General features: G+C 36.7%; 1 protein-coding gene across 1 annotated transcript in view; it reads left to right on the plus strand.

Annotated features, from left to right (window-relative positions):
• The window catches only part of LOC149773176 (complement C3-like), a 519,398-nt gene extending 494,832 nt beyond the window's left edge, over window positions 1–24,566 (plus strand). Inside the window, exons 37-39 of the mRNA XM_089946681.1 lie at window positions 31–114; window positions 18,311–18,440; window positions 24,036–24,566. Of these exons, the coding sequence (XP_089802807.1) occupies window positions 31–114; window positions 18,311–18,440; window positions 24,036–24,102 (281 nt within the window). The 3' untranslated portion in view covers window positions 24,103–24,566. The remainder of the gene's footprint in view (window positions 1–30; window positions 115–18,310; window positions 18,441–24,035) is intronic.
• The last annotated feature ends 292 nt before the right edge of the window (window positions 24,567–24,858 follow it).

The raw sequence follows: 24,858 nt of genomic DNA on the forward strand, positions 1-24,858 counted from the left end.
TATAATCATTGATTCCATTGATTTTTCCAGTATTCCATGTTAAAATTTTGAAAATCGATGACCAAGGCCGTCAAAACAAAGCAGAGGCAGAGATGATTACAGTTATCAAGAGAGGTAAGTTGGTGGAGTTAACAGAGTACATGTTAATGTATGTACAGTATTTGTGTATGTCTATTGTACACTGAACAGCCAACAGTTTAGATCCAAGATCTGCTGTTACATGGAAATCCCTCAGGTCAAGATCTACACTATATGTAGTTAATACACAGCTTTTATACTTTATACATGTAAAACCTATCATTGGTCGAAAGCTCAGATACCAAAATGTGTGGTACTCATTTAACTCGACTGTACTGCATGATGATAATAATAATAATAATAATAATAATAATAATAATAATAATAATAATAATAAAGACTTTATTTAGAGAAGGTAACTCAATTAGTTACAGAACTAATCTACCGGGAGGCCTTCTATCTGTTATGTAATAATAATAATAATGAGGACTTTGTATAGCGCCTAATCTTTAGAAGCTCTAAGTGCTTTACAGCATTAGACAACACCTATAAGATAAAAAACATAATAATATTATTACAAAAACAAACACCATGAAATTAGAAAAACATTAAAAAATAAAAAATATGTTGAGAATATTTCAAGTAGGAAACATTATTAGGTCTTTAAGTTTGTTCTTGCAGTCGAAATAAGTGAGTTTTTAGAGCCCTCTTGAATGTCATCGCTGTGTCTTTGTGTCTACGTTCAGTGGGCAATTCAATCCACGTTGCTGGGCCCTGGTATGCAAAATAATGCTTTCCATATGACTTTGTTTTCATAGTGGGAAAAATGAGTATACGATTGTCAGAAGAGGAGCGTAAGTATCTCGCTGTTGTATACACATGGGTGAGGTCGGATAGGTACGTTGGACTCGAGTCCGACAGTGAAACGTAGCACAGAGAACAAAGCTTGTGTTTGATTCTGGATCGAATGGATAGCCAGTGTAGGGTACAGAGCAGTGGAGAGGTGTGCTCTGATCGTGGTACTCTAAGTATGATCCGATTAGCTGTGTTTTGAACTTTTTGAAGTTTCTGGAGTAGATATTGAGATGAACCAGACAGAATTGAGTTACAATAGTCCAGTCTTGAACGTACTAATGAACACACAAGTGTTTTAGTGCATCAACTGAAAGATATTTGCGAATTGAGCTGATGCGTCTCAGCTCAAGATATGCAGCCTTGCATATGTTCATGACATGTTGGTGCAATGTGAGAGTACTGTCCAGAGAAACACCTAGGTTTCATACTGATTGTGTGAATTTAATGTTGGTATTGCTGATATTTATTGTTTGAGGTAAAGGATGTGAATGAGAAAGTCTTTGTGTTGTGATCAGAATGGCCTCAGTTTTATGATCATTCATCTGCAGCTTGTTACATGTCATCCCTGATTTCACATCAGAAATGCACCTCTCTACACCTTAGATGGTAGCATTAACTTCAGTTGGGTGGCTAGATTTGTATATTTGGGTGTCATCAGCGTACAATTGCTGAGACACTGCATGATGATCTATGACACTTGAGAGCGAATGAGTGTACAGAATGAAGAGAACATGTCCAACAACAGACCCCTGTGGAACACCACAACATAGATCAACTGGACTGGAGTGTATTCCATTTGCAGGTACAATCTGTGACCTGTTGACCAAGTAGGACTTGAACCACAGTAAGGATGTATCATGAATGCCAAATACATGCTGGAGACAGTGAAGTAATATATCATGGTGTATTGTGTCAAATGCTGCATACAAATTAAGGAGGGTGAGGAATGTAATCTTTCCGCTATCCAACACAGTGAGAATGTCATTAACTACTTTTAGAAGAGTAGTTTCAGTACTGTGGCAAGGGCAATATGCAGATTGTACATTGCTAAAAAGACTGTTTGAATTTAGATGAGATACAAGCTTGGATAAAACAACCTTTTCTAAGATATTTTATATGAATGGAGATTAGAAACTGGGCGGTAGTTCTTTAAATCGTCTTGGTCTAGTGTTGGTTTCTTCAGCAGAGGCTTTACAACGGCAGTTTTGAAAAATAATGGGATGTGATATGATTTGATTTTTTATTTTTAACATAGCTTTAACAATTTTTCAGTCCTATCGCTATGATGTCTGCAATGTGGCAGTTTATAGTGATGTCTAGCACTGGGGCATCATGCCGCAGACATGTAGCATGATGTCCCACCCAGTCACATTATCCTGACACTAGGCCGACCAGTCCTAACACTAACGTCTTAATGCTGAACGTCAAGAGAGGCAGCTGTTAGTACCATTTTTTAAGTCTCTGATATGACTCGATCGGGGATCGAACCCACGACCTCCCGCATCCGAGGCGGATGCTCTAACCACTAGGCCACCGGAGCGGAAAAATGATGGGAATTCCCAGGATGAGAGAGTGGTATTAATGACATCAGTTAGTGAAGGCAATACTGCATCTAAGCACTCAAGCAGCAGTGATGTTGGAATTGGATCAAGTTCACATGACTTTGGTGCACTCTTCATCACGATTGTATGTACAAAATCCATAGAGACAGGTTCAAATGCTGCTAACGGTTGCCGCTCAATGTCTGTATCCCAACTGTATGGTGACGACGAGTCAATTGAAATTGTGGTGTCAAGCTTATCTCTAATGGTTTGTACTTTGTCATGGAAGAAATTTGCATACATTTCCGGAAGGTCAACTGGAGAGAAGGTAGTTGAAGTGGTGTTGATTTGTTCCGTGACGTTAGCTTGTTAGTAATCTCGAAGAGCTCTTTTATACAATATATAATGTATATACAACATGATGTGAAGAGTCTGGCTTGACACTAAATAATTAAGTAATTTTAAAATTCAAAGTATCAAGCCTGGAACACATGCACAGGCATCTGTGAAAACATAAACATATATAAAACATAAAATATCATCCTGCATTGAAAAATTCAGCTATGAAAATGATGCAAAATTACAGAAAAGCAGGCGGTATTTTTTGTACTAGAACTATTCAATTTTCTAAAGATTTCATACATTTAAGACATTGATTGTGAAAAGATGAGATGCTAGGAGCCTGTCTTATTTCACTGGGAATGTTGTTCCATACCAGTGGACCAGTATATTAAAAACTTTTTTTTTAAACAATTCCTTGTTTGACCTTGGTATTATGTAATTTTTTATTCTCATGGACCTTGAATTTGGAGTACCATCAGCATCTCTTTGGTGAATGATATTGTTTAGATACATAGGACTGTCTTTTCTGGATACTTTATACATCAGTTTGGTCTTTCTAAGAAATATTCTTTCATGTATTAAAATCTTTATATTATTCATTGCATCCTGAAAATTGTCTATACTTTGATCTATAATTAAATGGCAAGCCCTCTTTTAGAGTCTTAAAAGTATTGTTATGTTTGCATTAGAGGTATTACCCCAAATTACATTACAGTAGTCCAGATATGGCTGAATATAACTTTTATAAAAGATGACTCTATACTGAAGAGGAATGTATGTTTTGATTTTCCTCAGTAGCCAAATATAAGAATTAATCGTTTTTGGAAATATGTTTAATGTGAATGGACCAAGTAAGATTGTTATCCACGAACACACCAAGAATTCTATCTTGAAAGGTCATATTGAGGGTCACGTTGTCAAATAGAACCTGGAGTTCATCGCTATCTAGGCTTGCTCATTTTTGTTGTGTTGTAACTAGTAGGGCTTTAGTTTTTTCTGTATTTATGATCATACTGTTTTCCTTGCATCATGCTTGAAGTCTTTTGAGAACATCTTGTACGTTATTTTCAAGTGACCTTTTGGTTTTACATATCTCATATAGTGTAGTATCATCTGCATACAGGTCAGTGGAATAAATTCCAATCTTAAGAGGTAAATCACTGATAAATAGAATGAATAACAGAGGTCCAAGGATAGAACCTTGTGGTACTCCACGATTAAGTTTTTTACTTGCAGAAAGTTGACCATTTAAAGATACTTTTTTGCACTGTATCGGTTAAGTATGAAGTAAACCAGTTTAGGGAGTTTTCACTGCATTGATAGATTTTTAATTTTTCAAGCAAAATTTCATGGTCCACAAAATTAAAAGCTTTACGAAAATCAACCATAATATTGCCTACCATTTCTCCTTGATCTAATGCTTTCAGCCATTTATCAATCAAAGATACAAGGAATTTAACAGTATCAAAGTTTTGAAAGGATCTATAAGTAATGGATTTATGGATAGCATTTTTTGTTGGTTTGCCATTGACTTTAAGTGTTAGAAAAATTGGAAAGTGGTGACTTAAGCCAATCTTTGGAACCATTACTTCCAAAACATTTTCTTTTGTATTGGTATAAATATGATCTATAAGTGTTTTAGAGGTAGATGTTACTCTGGTGGGTTCATTTACTAGTTGCTCCATACCTAATGAAGCAATAAAATTCATCCAATTCACTTTTATTTGATCATTAAGAAGGTCTCTATTTATATCGCCTAGAATGTAAAATTCTTTCTCTTCATTTGAAATTTTATCTACTTGAAGTTCAAACTATTCACACCAATCAGTATGCAATGATGGGGGTCTGTACACAAAACCTGCTAAATAGGGCTTAGCTTTTTCTGGAGTGATCTGTAGCCAAATGGATTCTATTTCCTGTATTTCTAGGTCTTTTCGTCTTTTACAAATAGTACCGGTTCTAACATACACAAGGAGTCCACCACCACCTGTTTTTCTATCCTTTCGACAAGGTTTGTTGTAACCATTGATATACAAGAAATTTTCACCCTGATTTTCTGTTAAAATTGTTTCAGAGAGTCCAAATAAATAAATATAATTATTTGGAGAGGTTAGCAGTAACTTCACTTGATCAATCTTTCCACAAAAATCCTGAATATTTAAATGACTTTTGTGTAAACCTTTGCTAAAAACTCCTAAATTCATGAGAATAATATCAATGCTATTAGAAGCACTCAGGGAGACATTAAAAGTATTAAAACTATGTTCACAATGATCATCATTACAACTATCATTACTATATACAAAATTAGTTTTTCCACAACTGCATTTTCTACTTTTATAATCATTGTATAAATCTGATCTATCAGTCATATTTGAATATGTACTAGTAGCTGGTAAGTTTCCACATTAAGAACGTGCATCAGCAAGGGCATCAAATCTGTTTTCACACAGGATGCCTGGTGTATATGACAGTCCTTGATAGATAGATTTGTCCTCCCGCTGAATAAAGTCTTCCTGTTTAGTTAAGATGGCCTCATTGCCCTTTTCCTATTCCATAAATCTAGTGTGAGTTTTGGCTTTGTGTCCAAAGCTACCACACTGATATCATTATATTCGTTGTCAGTGCCTGCATTCCTGTGCTGAATGTTTGATGTCACCACAGTAATCACATCCCAAAGTGTATTGACTGTATTGACATGGCTGACCATACTGCCTGATACTGTTTTGACCTACATTGGATTTTATATGGACAGATGAAATTTGTGATGTGGCTGTAAGACCAGACTACACGAATGCATTTATATTGTATGCCTGTTTTTCCACCCCTTTGGTAGACAGGTGGATATTATCTCTTTTTCCAAATAAATGTTGCATCACTTGCCCCTCTTCATCCACGAAACTATGTAACTGTAAACAATATCACACTTCCTTTCTAATATAGTAACATGCAAAATGAATAACTATACAGTACCAACTGGCCCATGAGTTCCCACTTAACCCACCCAAGACTCATTTTATAGCATTTGGTACTGATTGAAAGACTTGAACTCAAATTAAATATAAAAGTATGTTGATTATGGGATTATTTATTCAGTTTCAGAAAAGAATTTACATATTGATAGCAGGTGTGAATATTGGTTGTAAGACAGCATTTTTAGCAAGAAGCTATGGCGTGTTCTGTTGTCCTTTGTCCTTCAATGAACAGCATGTTATATTGACAAGAGAGGACATTTTGTGAAGTCTAGTTGGTTCTAAATAAAAACGGTGCTGATCTGATGTTTATTATTTTGGTAACATTGGCAATCTTTAATGTAATTTTATCATTACTTCTGAATTTGAAGGTCATACCAACTTAGAGTTTTCACTGAAAGTCTTCTTATGATGTCTGATTGATCCTAAATAACAGTGGAGATCATCTGATGTCAAGTATGGCTGCAACAATGTTGTCTTGAAAATCTTTTTTATTTGCTACCACTCCTGAATGAAAATAAATATTGCCATAAGGTTTTCACCAGCAGACTTATGAAGACTATTGGTTCAAAATGAAATTGATGTTGCTTTCCATATCCAATTTGACCACTGCAGTGGCCATCTTGAAAATCTTTCACTACTCCTCCTGAATTAATGTTAGTATTTGTATGGGTTTTTATTACTAAATGATGTCTTATGATGTCTAACTCGGGTTCTGAATTAAAATGGTGTTGCTCAGACAACCAAAAATGCCACTACAGTTGCCATCTTTAAAATCTTGTTATCAATACTCCTGAATGAATGGTCACATCAGTATGGGTCTTTCACTGACTTTTGATATCTAGTTGGTCCTAAATGAAAATGGTGAATGTATAGTATGATCCTGCATCTGGCATTCGTCATCCTTTAGGTTCAACCCTGCCAATTTTTAACTTCATTAATGCTTAATTGAGCAATTTAATCCCAATATACATGGTTTATAAATGCAAATGTAGCTATTTTGTTGACTCGGTGGCTTGTTAAAAAAAAAAAACTTTCCAGTAATTTTCATAATGATCTGTCAGGAGAGCCATGTCATCATCACTGACTGCAGTAATTTATGAGGAAAAATCTATTTAATTTTAATTTGTGTATGGCCACTATGTGGAACAGTTACAAGCACTCATTCTAAACAGGTGATTTTTATGGTACAGTAAATATTGCATTCATTTATGTGAAAAATGAGATCAATTAAAGTCTGCTTTAACATTCAGATCTTCAGAATATGTATTAAAAGCCAGTGGATTTGTAATATATATGAGAGTTAAATTTGATTTGATTAACTAGCGAGTTCTAATGCATTTTGAGTACTTACTTTCAGCTTTGTTCCATCCTTTTTGGGGGAGATGATTGTATGGCTAAGTGATTTAGACATTGATACATGAAGCAAGGTGATACAGGTATCGTTACTTACAGCATGGGTTTGAGTTCTGTTCAGATGGAATTATAACCTACCTGCTTGATCATGTATTATTGGTGTCATTCTTGACAGTGTTTCAGCCAGAATCTGATATGGGTAGCAAACATTTTAAACATTTTGAATTGTATCATGTAGTATTGGTGTCATTCTTGACAGTGTTGCAGCCAGAATCTGAGATGGGTACTTAATTATACATCACCAGTCTAGCAAAAACAAAAACATTTTAAATTAAACCATGTAGTTGATTTTATTAAAATTTTTAAAATTTTGTTCTTAAAAATATTTGTAGAAAGTTGCATCGGTGTTGGAGAAGAAAATGCCACACGAGGGTCAGAATTTTACATCATTCATGATGTTATATGGAGGGTTTGATTCAACATTTTCCTATCCTACACTGAAGTGAAGTGGCATATTGTGAATACTGCTGTAACTTTCAAATGGCAGAACACCCATTGAAAATTTCCTTACTCTAAAATAGACCATACGAAAATTGGACTAAATTTTCAGTAAAATTTGAACACATTTTAGCCTTAAAAAATTAGTTGTTAATAATAGTAATAATAATAATAATAATAACGACATTATTTAAAAAGGGTTACACAATTAGCTAAGAACTAATCTACCTTGAGGCTCTAATACAAAGGAATATATTTATTTTAGCTGCTTCTCTGAAGCCACTGGATATATTGGGTTTGGAAGAAGGAAATAGAGTGGGCATTTCTAATCTCATCTGGAATACTATTCCAGAGCAGAGTTCCAGAGTATTGGAAACGTTTTTTAAATAACTCCTTATTTGGTTTGGGAATTTTATACTGTTTGGTAGACATGGATCGCAGGTGGGGAGTATTACCAGGTAGCCTATACTGGAATAGTGATTGTAAATATTCAGGAGCACTATTATGAGATATCCTGTACATTAATTTGGCTTTTCTCAAACAGATTCGGTCTTTAATAGGTAACATTTTTAACTTACCAGCTAAATTTTCCTTGCTTTCTTTCTGGATTGATATTAGCCCTAATGTTCTTTTTTGAAGATGTGCCAGCTTTGCTATGTTTTTATCATTTGAATTACCCCATACTGTATTACAGTAGTCTAAATAGTGTTGTATGTAACTGTTATAAAATAGTTTTCTGTGCCTTTAAGGGAGAAAATCGTCTTATCCTACTGAGAAGCCATAAACTTGAATTAACTTTTTTACTGATATGTTTGATATGTTCAGTCCATGAAAGGTTATTATCTACCAGAACACCAAGTAGTCTATCATGAGAGACCATTTGCACATTTTTATCCTTCCATGTCAGATATACTTCATCACTATCAAGATTTGTCCTTTCTTGCCGTGTTGAGATAAATAATATTTTAGTTTTATCAGTAGTTAACAACATGCCATTGCATGTGCACCAGTTTTCCAGTTTGTTTAGGGCATTCTGTAAAGAAATTTCGAGTTCGTGCTTTGTGTTTTGGATGTCTGACAATGTTGTGTCATCTGTATAGAGATCTGTAGATGATATCGAGCCTCTAAGTAAAAGTGGTAGGTCATTAATAAATAAATTGAATTGTAATGGACCTAGAATTGAGCCTTGTGGTACTCCATATCTAATTGTTCCAGGTTTAGACAGAACATTATTTATGTAAACATGTTGTGTTCTCTCACGTAAGTAAGAAGTAAATCTAATTGTTCTTTTATCACACTAGTAAATTTTCAGTTTCTTCAAAAGGATTTTATGATCCACCATGTCAGAAGCTTTCCTGAAATCTACAAATACATATCCTATTATTCTATCTTGGTCAAGTGCTTGAAGCCATTTATCAGTTAGGGAGATCAAGGCAGTCTCACAGGAATGGTTCTGTCTAAGGCCTGATTGATTAGGGTGTAACAGCAAGTGTTTGGTTAAATATGACATGAATGAGTCACGGATATGTTTTTCAATCAATTTTGACAAGTTTGGTAGAAATGAGATTGGTCAGTAGTTATCAGTGTCATCCTTAGAACCAGATTTGCGAATAGGAGTTACTTTTGCAGTTTTCCATATTTTGGGGACAAATGAGGTTGCAATACTTAAAATGATTATGTTGTTTTTGTCATCCGTTAGTCTCGAGAGACGATGGAACTGCACCCATGAGAGATGTCCCGGTTGGTGGTTGTGCAGCGTCTGCTGTGGCTAAGTAGTCCAATGTGGGAGTAGCAGTCCCTGCTGCACTTGCTGCACTTGAAGGTTGTGTCAGGTGTTGGTTGAAGCTGCTTCTTCTTCCTCTGCGATCGTCTTTCATCAGCTAGCAAGCGTTGCTTGTCCTCTCCGGCTTTCAGACCAGTGATCAGAGCATGTCGCCAGCCGGATCTGTCTAGAGCGAGCTCTTCCCAGGTGTTGACATCAATATCAAGGGCTTTCATGTCATGCTTACAGACATCCTTGAACCGGAGATGTGGCCGTCTGATCGACCTTTTGCCAGAGGCGAGTTCCGAATAAAGAATGTCTTTGGGGATCCGTCCATCAATCATCCGATGTACATGGCCCAGCCATCTGATGCGGCGTTGACGCAGGAGTGTGATCATGCTGGGAATCTTGGCACGCTCGAGCACCTCATTGTTTGTTACTCGATTGCTCCAGGTGATCCCGAGTATGCATCAGAGGCATCGCATGTGAAAGGCGCTCAGTCTTTTCTCTTGTGAGGCGTACAGAGTCCAGGTTTCACTGGCATACATGAGAGTGCTTAGCACGCATGCACGGTACACGGTGATCTTAGTGTTCAGGGTCAGCATCCCGTTGTTCCACACTCTCTGCGACAACCTGGAGAGAGTTGTTGATGCCTTTCCGATCCGCTTGTTGAGCTCAGCATCGAGCAAGAGGTTGTTGGTGATGGTAGAGCCAAGATACATGATCGTAGTTGTTGATGAAGATGCTTGGGTGGTCCGTGTCCTGAACCATCACGTGTTTTTTCTTTAGGCTTATGTGTGGGTGGCTAGAGCAGCATCGTCTGCGAAGAGCATGTCCCTGATAGTTACTTCACGCACTTTGCTCTTTGCCTTCAGTCGTGCCGTCTGATCATGTGTGCAGGTAAATCCCTTCTGTGGACGTCCCAAAGGCGTGCTTGAGCAGGACTGCGAATAAGATGCCGAAGAGCGTGGGGGCAAGGACACAGCCCTGTTTAACTCCACTGCGGATGTCAAAGGGGGCGGATGTTGAGCCATCGTACTGCACTGTGCCTTTCATGTCATTGTGGAAGGATTGGATAATGCTTAGCAGCTTTGGAGGGCAACCAATTTTTGCCAGAATTGTGAAGAGTCCGTCTCTGCTGATCAGATCGAATGCCTTGGTGAGGTCTATAAAGGGCAGGAAGAGGGGTCTGTGTTGTTCCCTGCATTTTTCCTGCAGTTGCCTGACAGAGAAGATCATGTCAATTGTGGACCTCTCTGTGCGGAACCCGCACTGCCACTCTGGGTAAACTCTGTTAGCAAGCGTCTGCAGTCTGTTCAGGATGACGTGTGCGAAAACTTTGCCCACGATGCTGAGAAGTGATATGCCTCTGTAGTTGTTGCAGTCGCTTCTGTCGCCCTTGTTCTTGTACAGGGTTATGATGTTAGCATCTCTCATGTCCTGAGGCACTGCACCCTCGTCCCAGTACTGGCAGAGGAGGTCGTGCAGGTGTGTGTGCAGCACGCTATATCCACACTTGATGATTTCTGCTGTGATGCCATCCTTCTCTGGGGCTTTACCTAGGGGCAGTTTCTCTAAGGCCTTCTTTAATTCGTCTACAGTAGGTTTCTCATCCAGTTCGGCCATGAGAGGGAGGTTTTCAATGGTGTTGAGGTCCTCATTGGTCACATTTTTCTCTTTGGAGTACAGTTCGGAGTAGTATTCCACCCAACGCTCCATCTGCTTGCCCTTGTTGTGGATGGTATCACCTGTGGCAGACTTCAGTGGTGCTGTCAGTTTCTTCGTGGGACCCATTGCTTTCTTTATGCCATCGTATATGCCTCTGATGTTTCCAATATCTGCTGCTGACTGGACACTCTGACAGAGCTGAAGCCAGTATTCATTTGCACACTGCCGTGCTAATCTCTGCACTTTGCTTCTGGTAGACCTGTATGCCTGTAGTGTCTTCTGACAGGGGGATCGCTTGTATTGCAGGTGAGCACTGCGACGCTCTTCTATGGCTGGCATGAGTGTGGCAGAGTTAGCCTCTTTGGCACTGCTGTTGGGGGGTTCTGAGTCAAACGTCTTGGAAAGAGCATATTCCTCAACCTTGTCTGGATATGATGTCTTGCTCACATCAATGCGTGGTTGTCCCTCTTGCCTAGAGCGGTGGATCTTCTTTGGCTGAAGCTTCATTTTGCAGCACACCAGCGAGTGGTCGGTGTCGCAGTCAGCACTGTGGAAGGTACGGGTTAGAAGCACACCCTTCATGGCTGACCGTCTTGTAATGATCAAGTCCAGCTGGTGCCAGTGTTTAGACCGGGGATGCCTCCAAGACACTTTGTGCTGTGGCTTTGTCTGAAAGAATGAATTGGTGATGCTGAGTTCGTGGTACGAGCACATCTCTAGAAGGCGCTGCCCATTCCCATTCATCTTCCCAACGTTGAACTTGCCAAGACATGAGGGCCAAGAGTCATGATCGGCACCCACCCTAGCATTGAAGTCGCCCAGCAAAATCAAGTTCTCTTCCTTGGGAATTTTGTCGATGAGCGAGTTTAACTCATCATAAAACTCATCCTTGGTATCTGTGGCGGATCTTAGTGTGGGAGCGTAAACACTGATCAAGTTGACAGGCCCGTTTGTGATGTGGAGGCGGAGGAATAGCAGTTTTTCATTTCCTTGTTGGCAGGGTTCTATCATTCCCAGCAGAGTGTTCCTGACAGCGAATCCAACACCAAACACTTTGGCTTCATCTGCACTCTTTCCTTGCCAGAAGAATGTGTAATTCTTTTCTCTGAGGGACCCAGAATCTGGTAGTCGTGTCTCCTGTAGTGAGGCGATGTCGACCTGGAGCCTTGCAAGTTCGTCGTTGATGACTGAAGTCTTACGAACATCACTGATTGTCTGGAGATCATCTGAAAGCCCAGTCAGCATGGTCCGGACATTCCAGGTACCTAGCTTGAGGATTGAAGTCTTCTTTTTTATTTTTATTTTGTTATTTCTTGGTGCAGTAGTTGCAGTCCGCTTGTCAGGTACTCGCGTACCTTAAGCCTTACGCACCCAGCAAGGCAAGCGAACTGTGGCGGGACGGCGCCTTATTGGCGGGGGGCTGCCCAGGTTGAGGCGGGCGGTAGCTGTCCAGTGAAACATGTTGGTCTCTCCCACCATCAGAAGCAACCCCTGGTGTCTGGCTCTACGCCAATCGAGCGGTGACTTATAACCGGTAAACTGCTGCTTCCCGTGTTGTGTCGACGCTATGGAGCAAAGCTGGAGAATCAACTGTTGCCCATGCAGCTGATCCCACCTCTCCACGCAGCTGATGGATCCAAGGGAAAGGACAAGCCGATACGTCATGGCACCAGCTGCGTCGCAGGAGTTGCCGAGATGACACTGAAATCAATGCCAAGTCGCCTTAGGGACTCCGAATCCAGATTTTCTGTTGGGGTTTACTCCCTTAGCCTTCCCCTGAGAGGGTATAGTCGCAAGGAAGCAAAGGTTTGAAATCGGAGTTTACCTTCTCCTAGATGGGCGACCACCCAAGGTTAACGAGCCCCATCTGCCCAAAGCATCTGGTTTTGAGGCGCCAGAAGCTCACCTGTCATCCCTTCTCCAGTCAGTTTAAACAGGTTCCGCCACTCGTGAAGGTCTGGAGCTGGATTTGGTTGTCAGAGGCTCTAAAAGACGCAAGCCATTGGGAGATTTCCAAGGGAAGTGGGTGCTTATCTCCCACAACCGCCCCCGGCGATGACAACCCTTGAAACCCAAAATGATTATGATTGTTATGCTATCTACAATAGCAGAGGCAGAAGACTGAGTGAGTCGTGGACCAATCTGATCAATTCCAGTAGCTTTCTTGGTATTAAGTTCACTGAAGTTGTTGAAGCTACTATGGTAATGGTAATGTCTGAGCTGCAAATAATTTACACAGTGATACAAATGTGAACAGATAAAAAAATAAAGACCAGTTTTATCCAAAATATAAATCCCAAAAATAATGAAACTTCAATCTAGAATTGATTTATCCTTAAAAAGTCATAATGATAATATTAATTTTTAAAATTAACATTTATTGTAAAGTTAAGTGATGATTGAAGTTGGGTAGTTTTTGCTACTTTGTGTACACTAAACATGCAGTAAAAAGTCAAACCAGTCGACAAGGCAGGATAAAGGTCACATGGGAGTCGGGATAGAACTGTCCTGCACTAGTGTTCCACACTGAAAAACATGATCATACATATATAGGAATGTGAACAATCAGAGGGTCTGACTATCTCCTACATTATGTAACAGTTTACTCTGTAGATCTTCTCTGGACTGTGAAGAGTCAAAAGGTGTTCAGATATCAGAAGTAATTTTAATACAATGAGGCCTGGAAAATTTAGTCCCAGTCTGACATTAATCCAACAGTCTACATAGATTTTTAACTCCACTAATCACAGACCAGAATAGCTTATTGGCTGGCCTGTTGTATGTTATCAGTCTGCTAAAGTTTCATCCATCAGTTGGTACAAGTTTGTTATCATTACTTCTCACTATTTAAAGGATTGCCATGAAACTTTGCACATAAATTAATCCATTAGTCTAGTTGGTTCCATTTGGACATACAGTATTGCCAACACAGTGGCCATCCTAAAAAAATCTTTTTATCGCTATTTCTACAGAACTTCATATGCTGTTGCAGTGGTCTTTAATGAAAAGAATTCATATCTGACATGCGATATAACTGCCATGGCAGCCATTGCTAATCCCACTAAATGAAGAGCCATATTGACTTAGGGGTTTTCACCAGAACATTTCTTACATTTAGTTGGTCCTCAGTGAAAATGGTGCTGATTTGAATTCCAATATGCCTGCCTTGGCAATCATCTTGAAAATATGTTCACTCTTCCTGGATGGTTGTCATATCAACATGAGGTTTTCACCAGATGACTTCTTATAATGAAAATGGTGCTGATTTGAATTCCAATATGCCTGCCTTGGCAATCGTCTTGAAAATATGTTCACTCTTCCTGGATGGATGTCATATCAACATGAGGTTTTCACCAAAAGACTTCTTATAATGAATTCCAATATGCCTGCCTTGGCAACCGTCTTGAAAATATGTTCACTCTTCCTGGATGGATTGTCATATCAACAGGAGGTTTTCATCAAAAGACTTCTTATAATGAAAATGGTGCTGATTTGAATTCCAATCTGCCTGCCTTGACTGCCATTTTCATTGTTGCATCTAGTACATGCAATTGTGAAAATCTAAAAGAGTTTATAACATTTTGCATAATCTGAATCTGTGTGGGCATAAACTAAGAATTTGGAATTTTCATGTATTATGTGTGTTTTACTCCCCAGAAATACAAAATTTGGCATTTCCATGTATTATGTGTGTTTTACTCTCCAGAAATACAGTAAATGTGTTTTGTTCCTGTACAGTAAGACAGAGTTGCTATTGTGGACTGCTGAATTATGTCATTGGTTAATGTGTGTCACAAGTGGAAATTTGTCTGAGTATTACAGAGCTTAGAGTCTACTCGCTTGCTTCATTCATGCTTTACTGACCCTAAAGTCTTTCATTTTGATCAAGGTAAATCCAGTCTCAATCAAACAGTTGCATTTTTCAAGATCTGTTGACTGCCTTTTCATTTGGTCGAAGAATAATAGTAGCTGAGGAATGCCAAATTGTGCTGAACTAAAGTGTAAGTTTCTTTAATGAAACAAATCAAATATTTATATACACTCCTAGGTTGAGTTTATTTAAGGAAATAAATCAACCATATTAATTTACCCACCCTCCCCAGTTCAGCTGATTTCAGAATTCCTCATAATCATACTCAAAGCTGTGCAACAGTGTCAATATGGGCTGGCAACTATGTGAGATATTTGGCTTTTCATTCCCTGTCTATTATGTCAGAATGGAGCTACACAGCATTGATTGTTTTGGCAGTATCATGTAACACCCCCCACTCACATATGATACATCATGATCAACATCTTACATTGTTGATCTATAATTGATGTAAGACACTAATTATAGCTAATGTGGCTGTAACAAGATAACCAGGATGAGGTCGGATTTATAATGAAACACTATTGATACTTGATACAAATACATTGTTTATTGATAAATGACTAAAATGAAAAAAATAATTATGATTAATATGTGCATGTATAAGATCCAATTATTGGACAAATAAACACAATCTGCACGAAGCTAATAATTTAGCATTAATGTGAATACAACTAAATGACCTTACATAGTACAAGGACAAAGGTAATGATTCACAGTAATTTCACGCGACAAAAAGAATGATGTGTTTTACTCAAATAGTAAAACGATGTACTTTACTCATATTGTAAAAATGACATATTCATTCAAACAGTGAAAAAAGATGTATTTTACTCAGATAGTAAAATGATGTAAAATGGGACAGATATCATACGGTATATATTTACAGTCCCAAAACACTGTGTATAACAGACCCCAAAATTAGTCCATAGCTAAAAGAATACATGTATGGAGTTACACAAAACACTCGGTCACTAGAATACTTGAAATGAAAGTTATATAAGATTTTATATTGCCTTTCTACAATTTTGCAAAATAGTAATCAACTGCACTTTTTCAGGATTGCATTGCAGCTGTAATTGATTTATAATAAATGATGAAATGTCTGTATGTTAAAGCATTCATTCTTGCTTGGCTCAAATATTTATTTCCATTTTGATTTCCTATTTTGATGCCCCCCCCCCCTTTTGTTTCAACTTCAAGGGGACACTGTGCACAAATTTGCTAAATCCTAGAGTTTTCACCAGAAGACCTTTTATGGTGTCTAGCTGGTTCTAAAGGAAAACAGTGAATGCTGACCTGACATCTCCATGGCACTCATCTTCAAAATCCTGTTATGACTTATACTGCATGAATTGCCATATACACATGGATTTCTACCAAAACACTTCTTAAGATGTCTAATTTGTCCTGCACAAAGATGATGCCAATCTTATATTCTCTATGGTATCCTTGGTGTCATACTGCTTAAAGAATATCAGAAATGGTTTCATCAATCAGCAGTTACAGTGAAATAATGATCTTATCTTGGATTCCTGGAAATCGTTTTTGGCCTGTAGATTGCCAGTCCCTTCAGTAACACAGTACATAGAAAATCTGCTTATCCAAAAGAAGCAAGGATTATTGGATTTATGTTTGAAAGAAATTGCAAAAAAGTAGGTTTCTGTTAGCTTAATATGGAAGTTGTGATCAATATTGGAAAATATAATTTTGATACATTGAAAACAGTGGCTAACATATTACAAATTTGCATTCTTAACATGAAACTTGCAAATTTAAATGAGAAATCATATTTTGTAAGATTTATCATTATAAAAAATATTTTCTCCGTGCAAAACAAAGTATACAATAAAATGGCAGTGATAAATTTTACTAAAACATAAATAAATTTGTCTCTATTGTCATTTGATTGGGTTTTTTTTCAGTCTAGATATAGGATTTGCAGAGATTGCTATATGCCAGTTGTTACTACAGAAACCATGAAATTGTAGATTCCATCATTGTCATGTGTCAACTGTGTTTGTACCTACAACATAGAATTGTAAATTTCATTATTGCCACATGTTACTAATTTAAAAAACTGTATTGTCACAAATAAAAATGCTGTTTAGGAATTAATGTGTGCAAACATGGTGATCAGTTTTAGCTTCATTGGTTTATGAGTCTGATTCTTGCATTATGAAGATTTTTATTTCCATACAGTGGATGCTTCTGTTTTCTTGCCGAAAGGAATGCAACTTGGACTTTACTAATACACAAATCGTATTAAGCTGTTCATGCCAATATGATTTATATTAAACCTCAGCCATCAGTTCTTTAACTTGAAGTGAAGTCTTAAGGTCTAATAGCCATTGATATTAAAATCCACTATATAAGTATTTGTGTATGACAAAGGAGATTATAATTCTCATGTATCAACACAAGTTTCTAGTATATATATATATATATATATATATATATATATATATATATATATATATATATATATATATGAGGGAGAGAGAAGTTTGGCAAGCAAATTTTTCATTCCTGTTTTAATATCAGTCTTTCAGAATCTCTGATCAGCGTTTATAGTTATATAATTTGAGAGGAATTATTTATTTATATTATTCATTGGAGTTACAAATGTTCATTGGCGTTTTGGACTAAAGCACTACTTACAGATTATTGGGAACTCATTCAAAGACATCTTGTATTATTGGGAACTCATTCAAAGACATCTTGTAGTATTGAGAACTCATTGAAAGACATCTTGTATTACTGAGAACTCATTCAAAGACATCTTGTATTATTGGGAACTCATTCAAAGACATCTTGTATTACTGAGAACTCATTAAAATGCATCTTGTATTATTGAGAACTCATTCAAATACATCTTGTGTTATTGAGAACTCATTCAAAGACATCTTGTATTATTGGGAACTCATTCAAATACGTTATGGAATACTTTATAGTGGTAAATCAGGATATTCAGAACTATTGGAGTTAATTTGGAACATTCTTACTTTTGGACTTGTGATATGACATTTAGTATTATTTGGGATTTTTATCACAATACTGTAAGTGTCTCTTAAATTTTCACTTTGTAACTTAGAGGAATAAATTGTTTGTTGAACTTTACTTAAATTGTTGGTTTCACTTCTTTTCTGCTACATAATATAAGACCTAGAGTTGTAACATCCACAAATTTAGTCACAATTTCAAAATTTTAGCAAAACCACAAAAGGTATAGCAATTAAAATGAATGAAACTGGCAGCAAATTCACACTTTATGGGCAAAATTGAGAGTTGGTCATCAAAGGATACTGATGTCTTAATATATAGGTTTCATTCAGTTATATTAATTATAAATATGGAAGCAAAGTTTCATGCAAAGGGGAGAACTAATTGTTAGTATTCAGTTAACTCAAGCTTTATGTTCTTGCAGGAGCAATGATTCATGATCGTGGTGATACAATTTACTTTGTCTGGGACTCCATTTGTCAGTGCCCCAGAATCAAAGAAAATAAGGAATATGTAATCATCGCCAAGGATGGCCCCAATCATAAGGATGGCATGTAAGTTGATATTATGATCTTACATTTCACTGTTGCAGATTAAGTTTACCTCTTTACTTCCATAAATTACATAATTTACATTTGAAACAAAGGAACTGGTAACATCCCTAAGGTTTGATATATGATATTATGTCCCCAGAAATAGAGATATAATGAAATTTTGTGTGTCAACCACTGTCACTGGTTGTGAAGCCAGATGATCTTATGGTACTGCCCTCATAAGTCTGCATCTTGTTTGACTTCGGACAGATGATGGTTCATATTCTATCCAATCAGGCATGGAGTAACCATGCATTAAGACCTTTTAAGTTTGTATAATTATGTAAGCAAATGTTTTACCTTATTTCTTCAGAAAGACCATTCATCTGTTCAGTTTACCAAGTTTGAAGGCATGTTTGCATGAAGGCCATATATCAATTATGGCCCCTGTTGCTTAAAATAAAAATGAAATGCCACAACTAATTGCTTGTTATAAGTCTGGAGTCCATATTTCTGATTTAAATTTAGTAAAATGGAATATGGGATTATATCATCAACATGATTTCAATAATGAATGAGGATTATTGAGGTGATCCTGTGTCTGATGGCAGAACATGTTGGCACTCTGGAATCCATATTTCTGATCTGATATTGATCAAACTTGGAATATATGCTTCTGTAGTAACAACCTCCAAAGCTTTTAATAATGAGTGAGATATAATGAATACTAATTATGTAATCTTGCATCTGATTTGCTGAGCTTGTTACCAGTCTGGAGACTATTTGATTTGAATCCAACTTGAAATATATGTCGTATCATCATGTTGTTGGAAAAATTAGATAATGAGCGTGTTACCACTGGAAGCCATATTTCTAATCCAGTTTTTATAAAACTTGAAATATGGGCTTGTCTTATCAAAATCCTGGATATGTTTAATAATGAACTATATTTATAAATTAGATAATCTCATCTGATGTGCTGATATTTTTTCCACTAAGATCGGATTTCGATCAAATTTGGAATATCTCATAAAGATCTCAGAAGAGTTAAATTGAGTGAGATATCATGCGTACTAATGAGGTAATCTTGCATCAGATTTGCTGAACACGTTACCAGTCTGGGGGCTGTATTTTTGCTAAACTGCCCGCCTTCTCGCATCTGTTGTAGGTTAAACCATAGAGCATCATAATGGTTACCTGAGTGAGAGCTACCTGAGTTAGTGAACATGCTGTCTACATTTTCTGCATCAGTCTAGTCTCATGCAAACTGTAATTTAATGAAAACTGAAATTTTAAACATTCAGCTATGTTTATTCAGGAATTTGCATTATATTCCAATGACATGTACTCCCCAAAATGCCTTCATTTCTGGACACTGCTGGACACTGACCACTTCGGATCAGGCTTCTCACTACTTTGTTTATCGGCATATCTGTTCATTTCAGTTACCAATCATTGGAATATTTCTTCTGGAAAAATTGTTTTAAAACGAAATCTATCCCCCTTGCATTTTCATTTAAATGAAATGTTGGCTTGACTTTGCTGTGTGTTCCAACCATACAAAATTGTCACGCATTTTCAGTGGGAATTCCAACTTATAGAATGTAAAACTAATAAGAGAACACTTCCTTCATTTTATGTAAGGACTACTTTCATTATCTAAATATTGTTAACAAGACCAAATGTTTGTTCACACTGCAAAGCTATAATATGAAATGTTTATATGCATGGCCGGAAATGCATGTAAGAGTTAATAGGGACTGAGATAGTATTAATAACAACTTGTATCCGCATCTCAGGTATACAAGGCTACATTCAGCATTGCATATGCATTAGAACAGGGGTGGGCAAACTACGGCCCACGGGCCACGTGCTGCCTGCCAAGGGCTTTCATGCAGCCCGCCAAGGGTTTTCATGCGGCCTAGGAACAAGTTATCATTCGCACTGACTCTGTTTATGTTACTCTGTTTATCAAATAAATAAACAACAACTGAAAATTAATGAGATGTTATTTAGAAAAATCTTTTGTTTTTGCTAATTCAAATATGAATTATTTTACTTAATGAACTATGCGGCCCGCGACAAGGTGTAAATTTGTGTATGCGGCACTTGCAATGAAAAGTTTGCCCACCTCTGCGTTAGAAGATAAAGAGTTAAACATGCATGGTATCATTTTCTGTATAAATTATTACACCATTACCTTAATAAAGAACTCTTTTTGTGGGTTTCCTTTGTGGATGTTTACAAACAACTCTATACAGCATGTAACTGAAGATGTAAAACTATTTATCCTGCAGAGCTGAAGTGAATTCCAGATTATGCTGCTGCCTGTAGTTTATCAGTGTGGTTATATGCTGTATCCAGTTCCGTTTAAAGCATCATTACATTGGGCTTTCCCTAATTTTCAAAACAGATGGTTCTTGATAAAAAAAAGGTGGAGAGCAAGTTTGCTGAGGGATAACTAGGAATATGCTCTGCCCCTCAAAAAATTGAATTCAAAGATTCAAAATAGTGTAATTTGTTTTCTTGTGCAATATTCCCCTCAATAAATTATGTAGATTTTTTAACCAGCTATGTTTCATCTGTGTTAGTTGATTGTTCTTTACCAATGGGTTGCAAGCCAAAATGGGGTTGCCTTGCAGTTTTGAGAGGGTCGCTGATATCAACCTTAATAATTTAAAATTTCATACCCAAACATTTTTTAAAACATTTAATGGGTGATAAGGCTAACAACATAAACTTAATCTGGTTTTCTGCTAAACACTAATCTAGATGATGAAACAATGAGTGTCAGCATAATTGGCACAATATTTTGCTGTCTGCCAATGTTTGGCAAATCAACGTTTTCATGAAGCTCTTTTGTATTTGTACAAATCAAGAAAAACTTTAAAAATCTTTTGATTTTATTATTTTGGTCCCTGCTGCCAAGGAGGAAGAGTAACATAAAAACATTCATCTATGCTGAGAAATCTTTGCATGCATCTAGTCTTTCAACTTCAGGCAATAATATAAACAAACTCAAAGGTACACAGACGAAGATGACATTTCAGGTATTGTACCGTACCTAAGTTGCCTTTTCATATTTCATGACAGTAACTGTTCATTGTTAGCTAGGTAAATCATGTTTGTATGTATTCTGACATACCATGTCAGGTGTTCATATGACAATGGTAGATTTTGACATACCATATCAGGTGTTCATATAACAGTGATACATATTGACATAACATGTTGGGTGTTCATATAACAGTGGTACATTTTGATATACCATATCAGGTGTTCATATATCAATGGTGCATATTGACATACCATATTGTGTGTTCCTATGACAGTGGTACATTTTTATATACCTTGTCAGGTGTTCATATGCCACATGTACATTTTGATATGCCATATCAGGTGTTCATATGACAGTGGTGCATAGTTTCATACCATGTTGGGTGTTTATATGCCACATGTACATTTTGACATACCATATCAGGTGTTCATATAACAGTAGTGTATATTGACATACCATGTTGGGTGTTTATATGCCACATGTACATTTTGACATATATCAGGTGTTCATATGACAATGGTACATTTTGACATACCATGTCAGGTGTTCATATAACAGTGGTACATATTGACATACCATGTTCATATGACAGTTGTACATTTTGACATACCAGTTCAGGTGTTCATATGCCACAGCACATTTGACATGCCATATCAGGTGTTCATATAACAGTGGTGCATATTGACATACCTTGTTCAGTGTTCATATGACAGGGCTACATTTTGACATACATGTCAGGTGTTCATATGCCACATGTACATTTTGACATAGCATGAAAATATTGAATTTGAGTTCATTTGTTATTCATCATGTATAAAGTGTTCGATCCCATTGATAGTATTTACATGTTCAAGTGTAAATTATGCGATATAGAGCTTTATAAAAGATCATATTGTGATATAGTAATATATAATGGATCATATTGTGAAATAGTAATGTATAATGGATCATATTGTGAAACAGTAATGTATAATGGATCATATTTTGAAATAGTAATATATAATGATCAAATTGTGAAATAGTGATGTGTATATGATCATCTTGCAATATATAGTGCTATATGGATTATTGTGTTGCAATATGCATGAATACATATTGTGATATAGTACACAATACACCATATATACTCATCTATAAGCCCGTTCGTGATTAAGCTGACCCCACAAATCGAACAGGTATAAACACTAAAAATTGCACGTCCCACATATAAGCCGACCCACAACTTTGAGACATCACAAGATGCATGCAGTAAGTTCTAAATACATTTATTTAGGCAAGCTTATAAAAACAAAAAGTACAAAAGATAATGGCTGTAACAAGGATGGCATGAGTAATCAAAGTACTGCTAAACTGATGGGAAACAAAACTGAATTTGCTGTGGTGAGAATTTCAAAAATGTTCATTTCAGTAGGTTCTTAAGAAGATTTATGCTGACTAGGTTAACGATTAAATGCTGGTGCTCATGGTGGCTGTGTACTATATTGGCTATTAACAATGAAACAGGAGACAAGAGTTAAGTCATTTTTGCAAGCCAAGGCTCTAGTGTGTTAACCCTATCTACAAGTTTGTGGATCATACAGATATTTTAGAGCTTTGTCATACTGACATCATGAGTTGTCTCCCTTAGTATGTAATGCCAACTAACCAATAGTGTGTAACAGCGGTGCATTGTACATGAGCTGAAAATGGTAGAGGCAAATGACTTCAAAGGGACACTTTGTCAGTTTAACATCGAAGGTACGACAATATACCAGAGAGAAGCCATTACATGTGTATTTGAGGGAAAGTATGCATTTGTACAAACATGGACTGGCAATGGAAAATTGCTTATTTATGAATCCATTCCATTTGTGTGCACACTTATCTGGATCTTGTAGGAACAGTTTTCAAATTTTAATAACTTGCTTCTGATTGGATGCAGTGGCTTGCTGCTGCATCAGATGAAATTCACAGACCTGAATTATCAAAATGTCTTAATGATCTGCCAAGGTTTAGATAGGTAACACATTGGGACCTTGACTAGCCAATGTGTAGATAGGTAACATATTGGGACCTTGGCTAGCAAAGATGGAGTTTGGTGGATTTGACAATTGAATTAAATCCATCAGTTATGATGTACCTATATTCATTGTAAGCACCCAGAAGTGTTTGCAATTTTAGGGATATTTCAACATGTATGGAAGATTCTCAGTATCTCCAAAGGGAACTGAATTATAAAAATTAACTGGTGTATGTAAAAATTAAGGTGAACCTCGCAGAATGGTTGGATTAGTGATATTTAGTGATGAATGTCTGGTACTGGTTGGTCATTATAACAGAAAAAGTGTATTGAGAAAATGTGATGAATGCTACCTATCCCTGCCTGATTTATTATAAAGAACAATGAACAAAGTTTATTCATTTTTTTCATTTGCATAAAATTACAGACACCCATTTCCAATATGATGACTTTGTATCACACTGATTCAACACTATGGCCATCATGCTTTACATCTGTAGCTTACACAGCATATCATAATTATTGTAAGGAAAAATAACTATGCTTCTCTGTTTTACAGTTACCTTTTGAGAGATTCTGCAATTGTGTGGGATGATTCTGTACGACTGAAGAGACAAAAAGTCTAAAGTTTCTTGAGTGACATCTACAGAAAGAGAGGTTGTGGAGTTTAATGAAAACAAGTGCTTGAAAAGAATTCATTTTATGGAGTATTAAACTTATCCTGTATATTTAAATTTAAAGGAGTCTTATAAAATATTTCTTTTCATAATGCAAATAATATTTGTACTATTCTTTGTCTAGATTTGTGAGACAGATTTGCCTAAAACTGTAAGTGGATGAACATGGGTTTGAACAGTAGTTAGACAGTAATGAACGCCCGTGTGCTTCCAGAACGATATACACCTTATCAACATTACAGTCTTTGGCAATCACTTTTAATGGTTAAGAACTGGCATATACATACAGTTAGAAAGAGTGTAATTGTAAAACTGTATGTCAGTTACAATGCGCATGTGTATGATTTTGTTCCTATCCAGATGCTTTTCAGTTCAGTACTGCATACAGAGTTATTAAAATTGCATCAAGTTCAGACTATCAGTTCTTGTTTGAATGCACCCACTGCTTTATACTTTTCTTTATTTGCATAAGTCAGTCTGTACATCTGTACTTCTACATGACGGTCCATCTGTCCAAGGCAACCCATCTGTCCCTGTCAAGCTTGGTTAAGTTGTGGGAATATTACTATCCAAATTTAGATAATCTGTTTGGATTTTAAGTCCATTTGAATGATTTTTGTATTCTTTACAAGTTTTCTTTTATAGACATTTGTACTTTTATTAGAACAATAAAGCAGAAACTACAGAAATTAGTAAATGAAATAC

Source organism: Sinohyriopsis cumingii, unplaced genomic scaffold (genome assembly GCF_028554795.1).
Source record: "Sinohyriopsis cumingii isolate HCF-2022 unplaced genomic scaffold, ASM2855479v2 utg000837l, whole genome shotgun sequence".
Taxonomy (NCBI): domain Eukaryota; kingdom Metazoa; phylum Mollusca; class Bivalvia; order Unionida; family Unionidae; genus Sinohyriopsis; species Sinohyriopsis cumingii.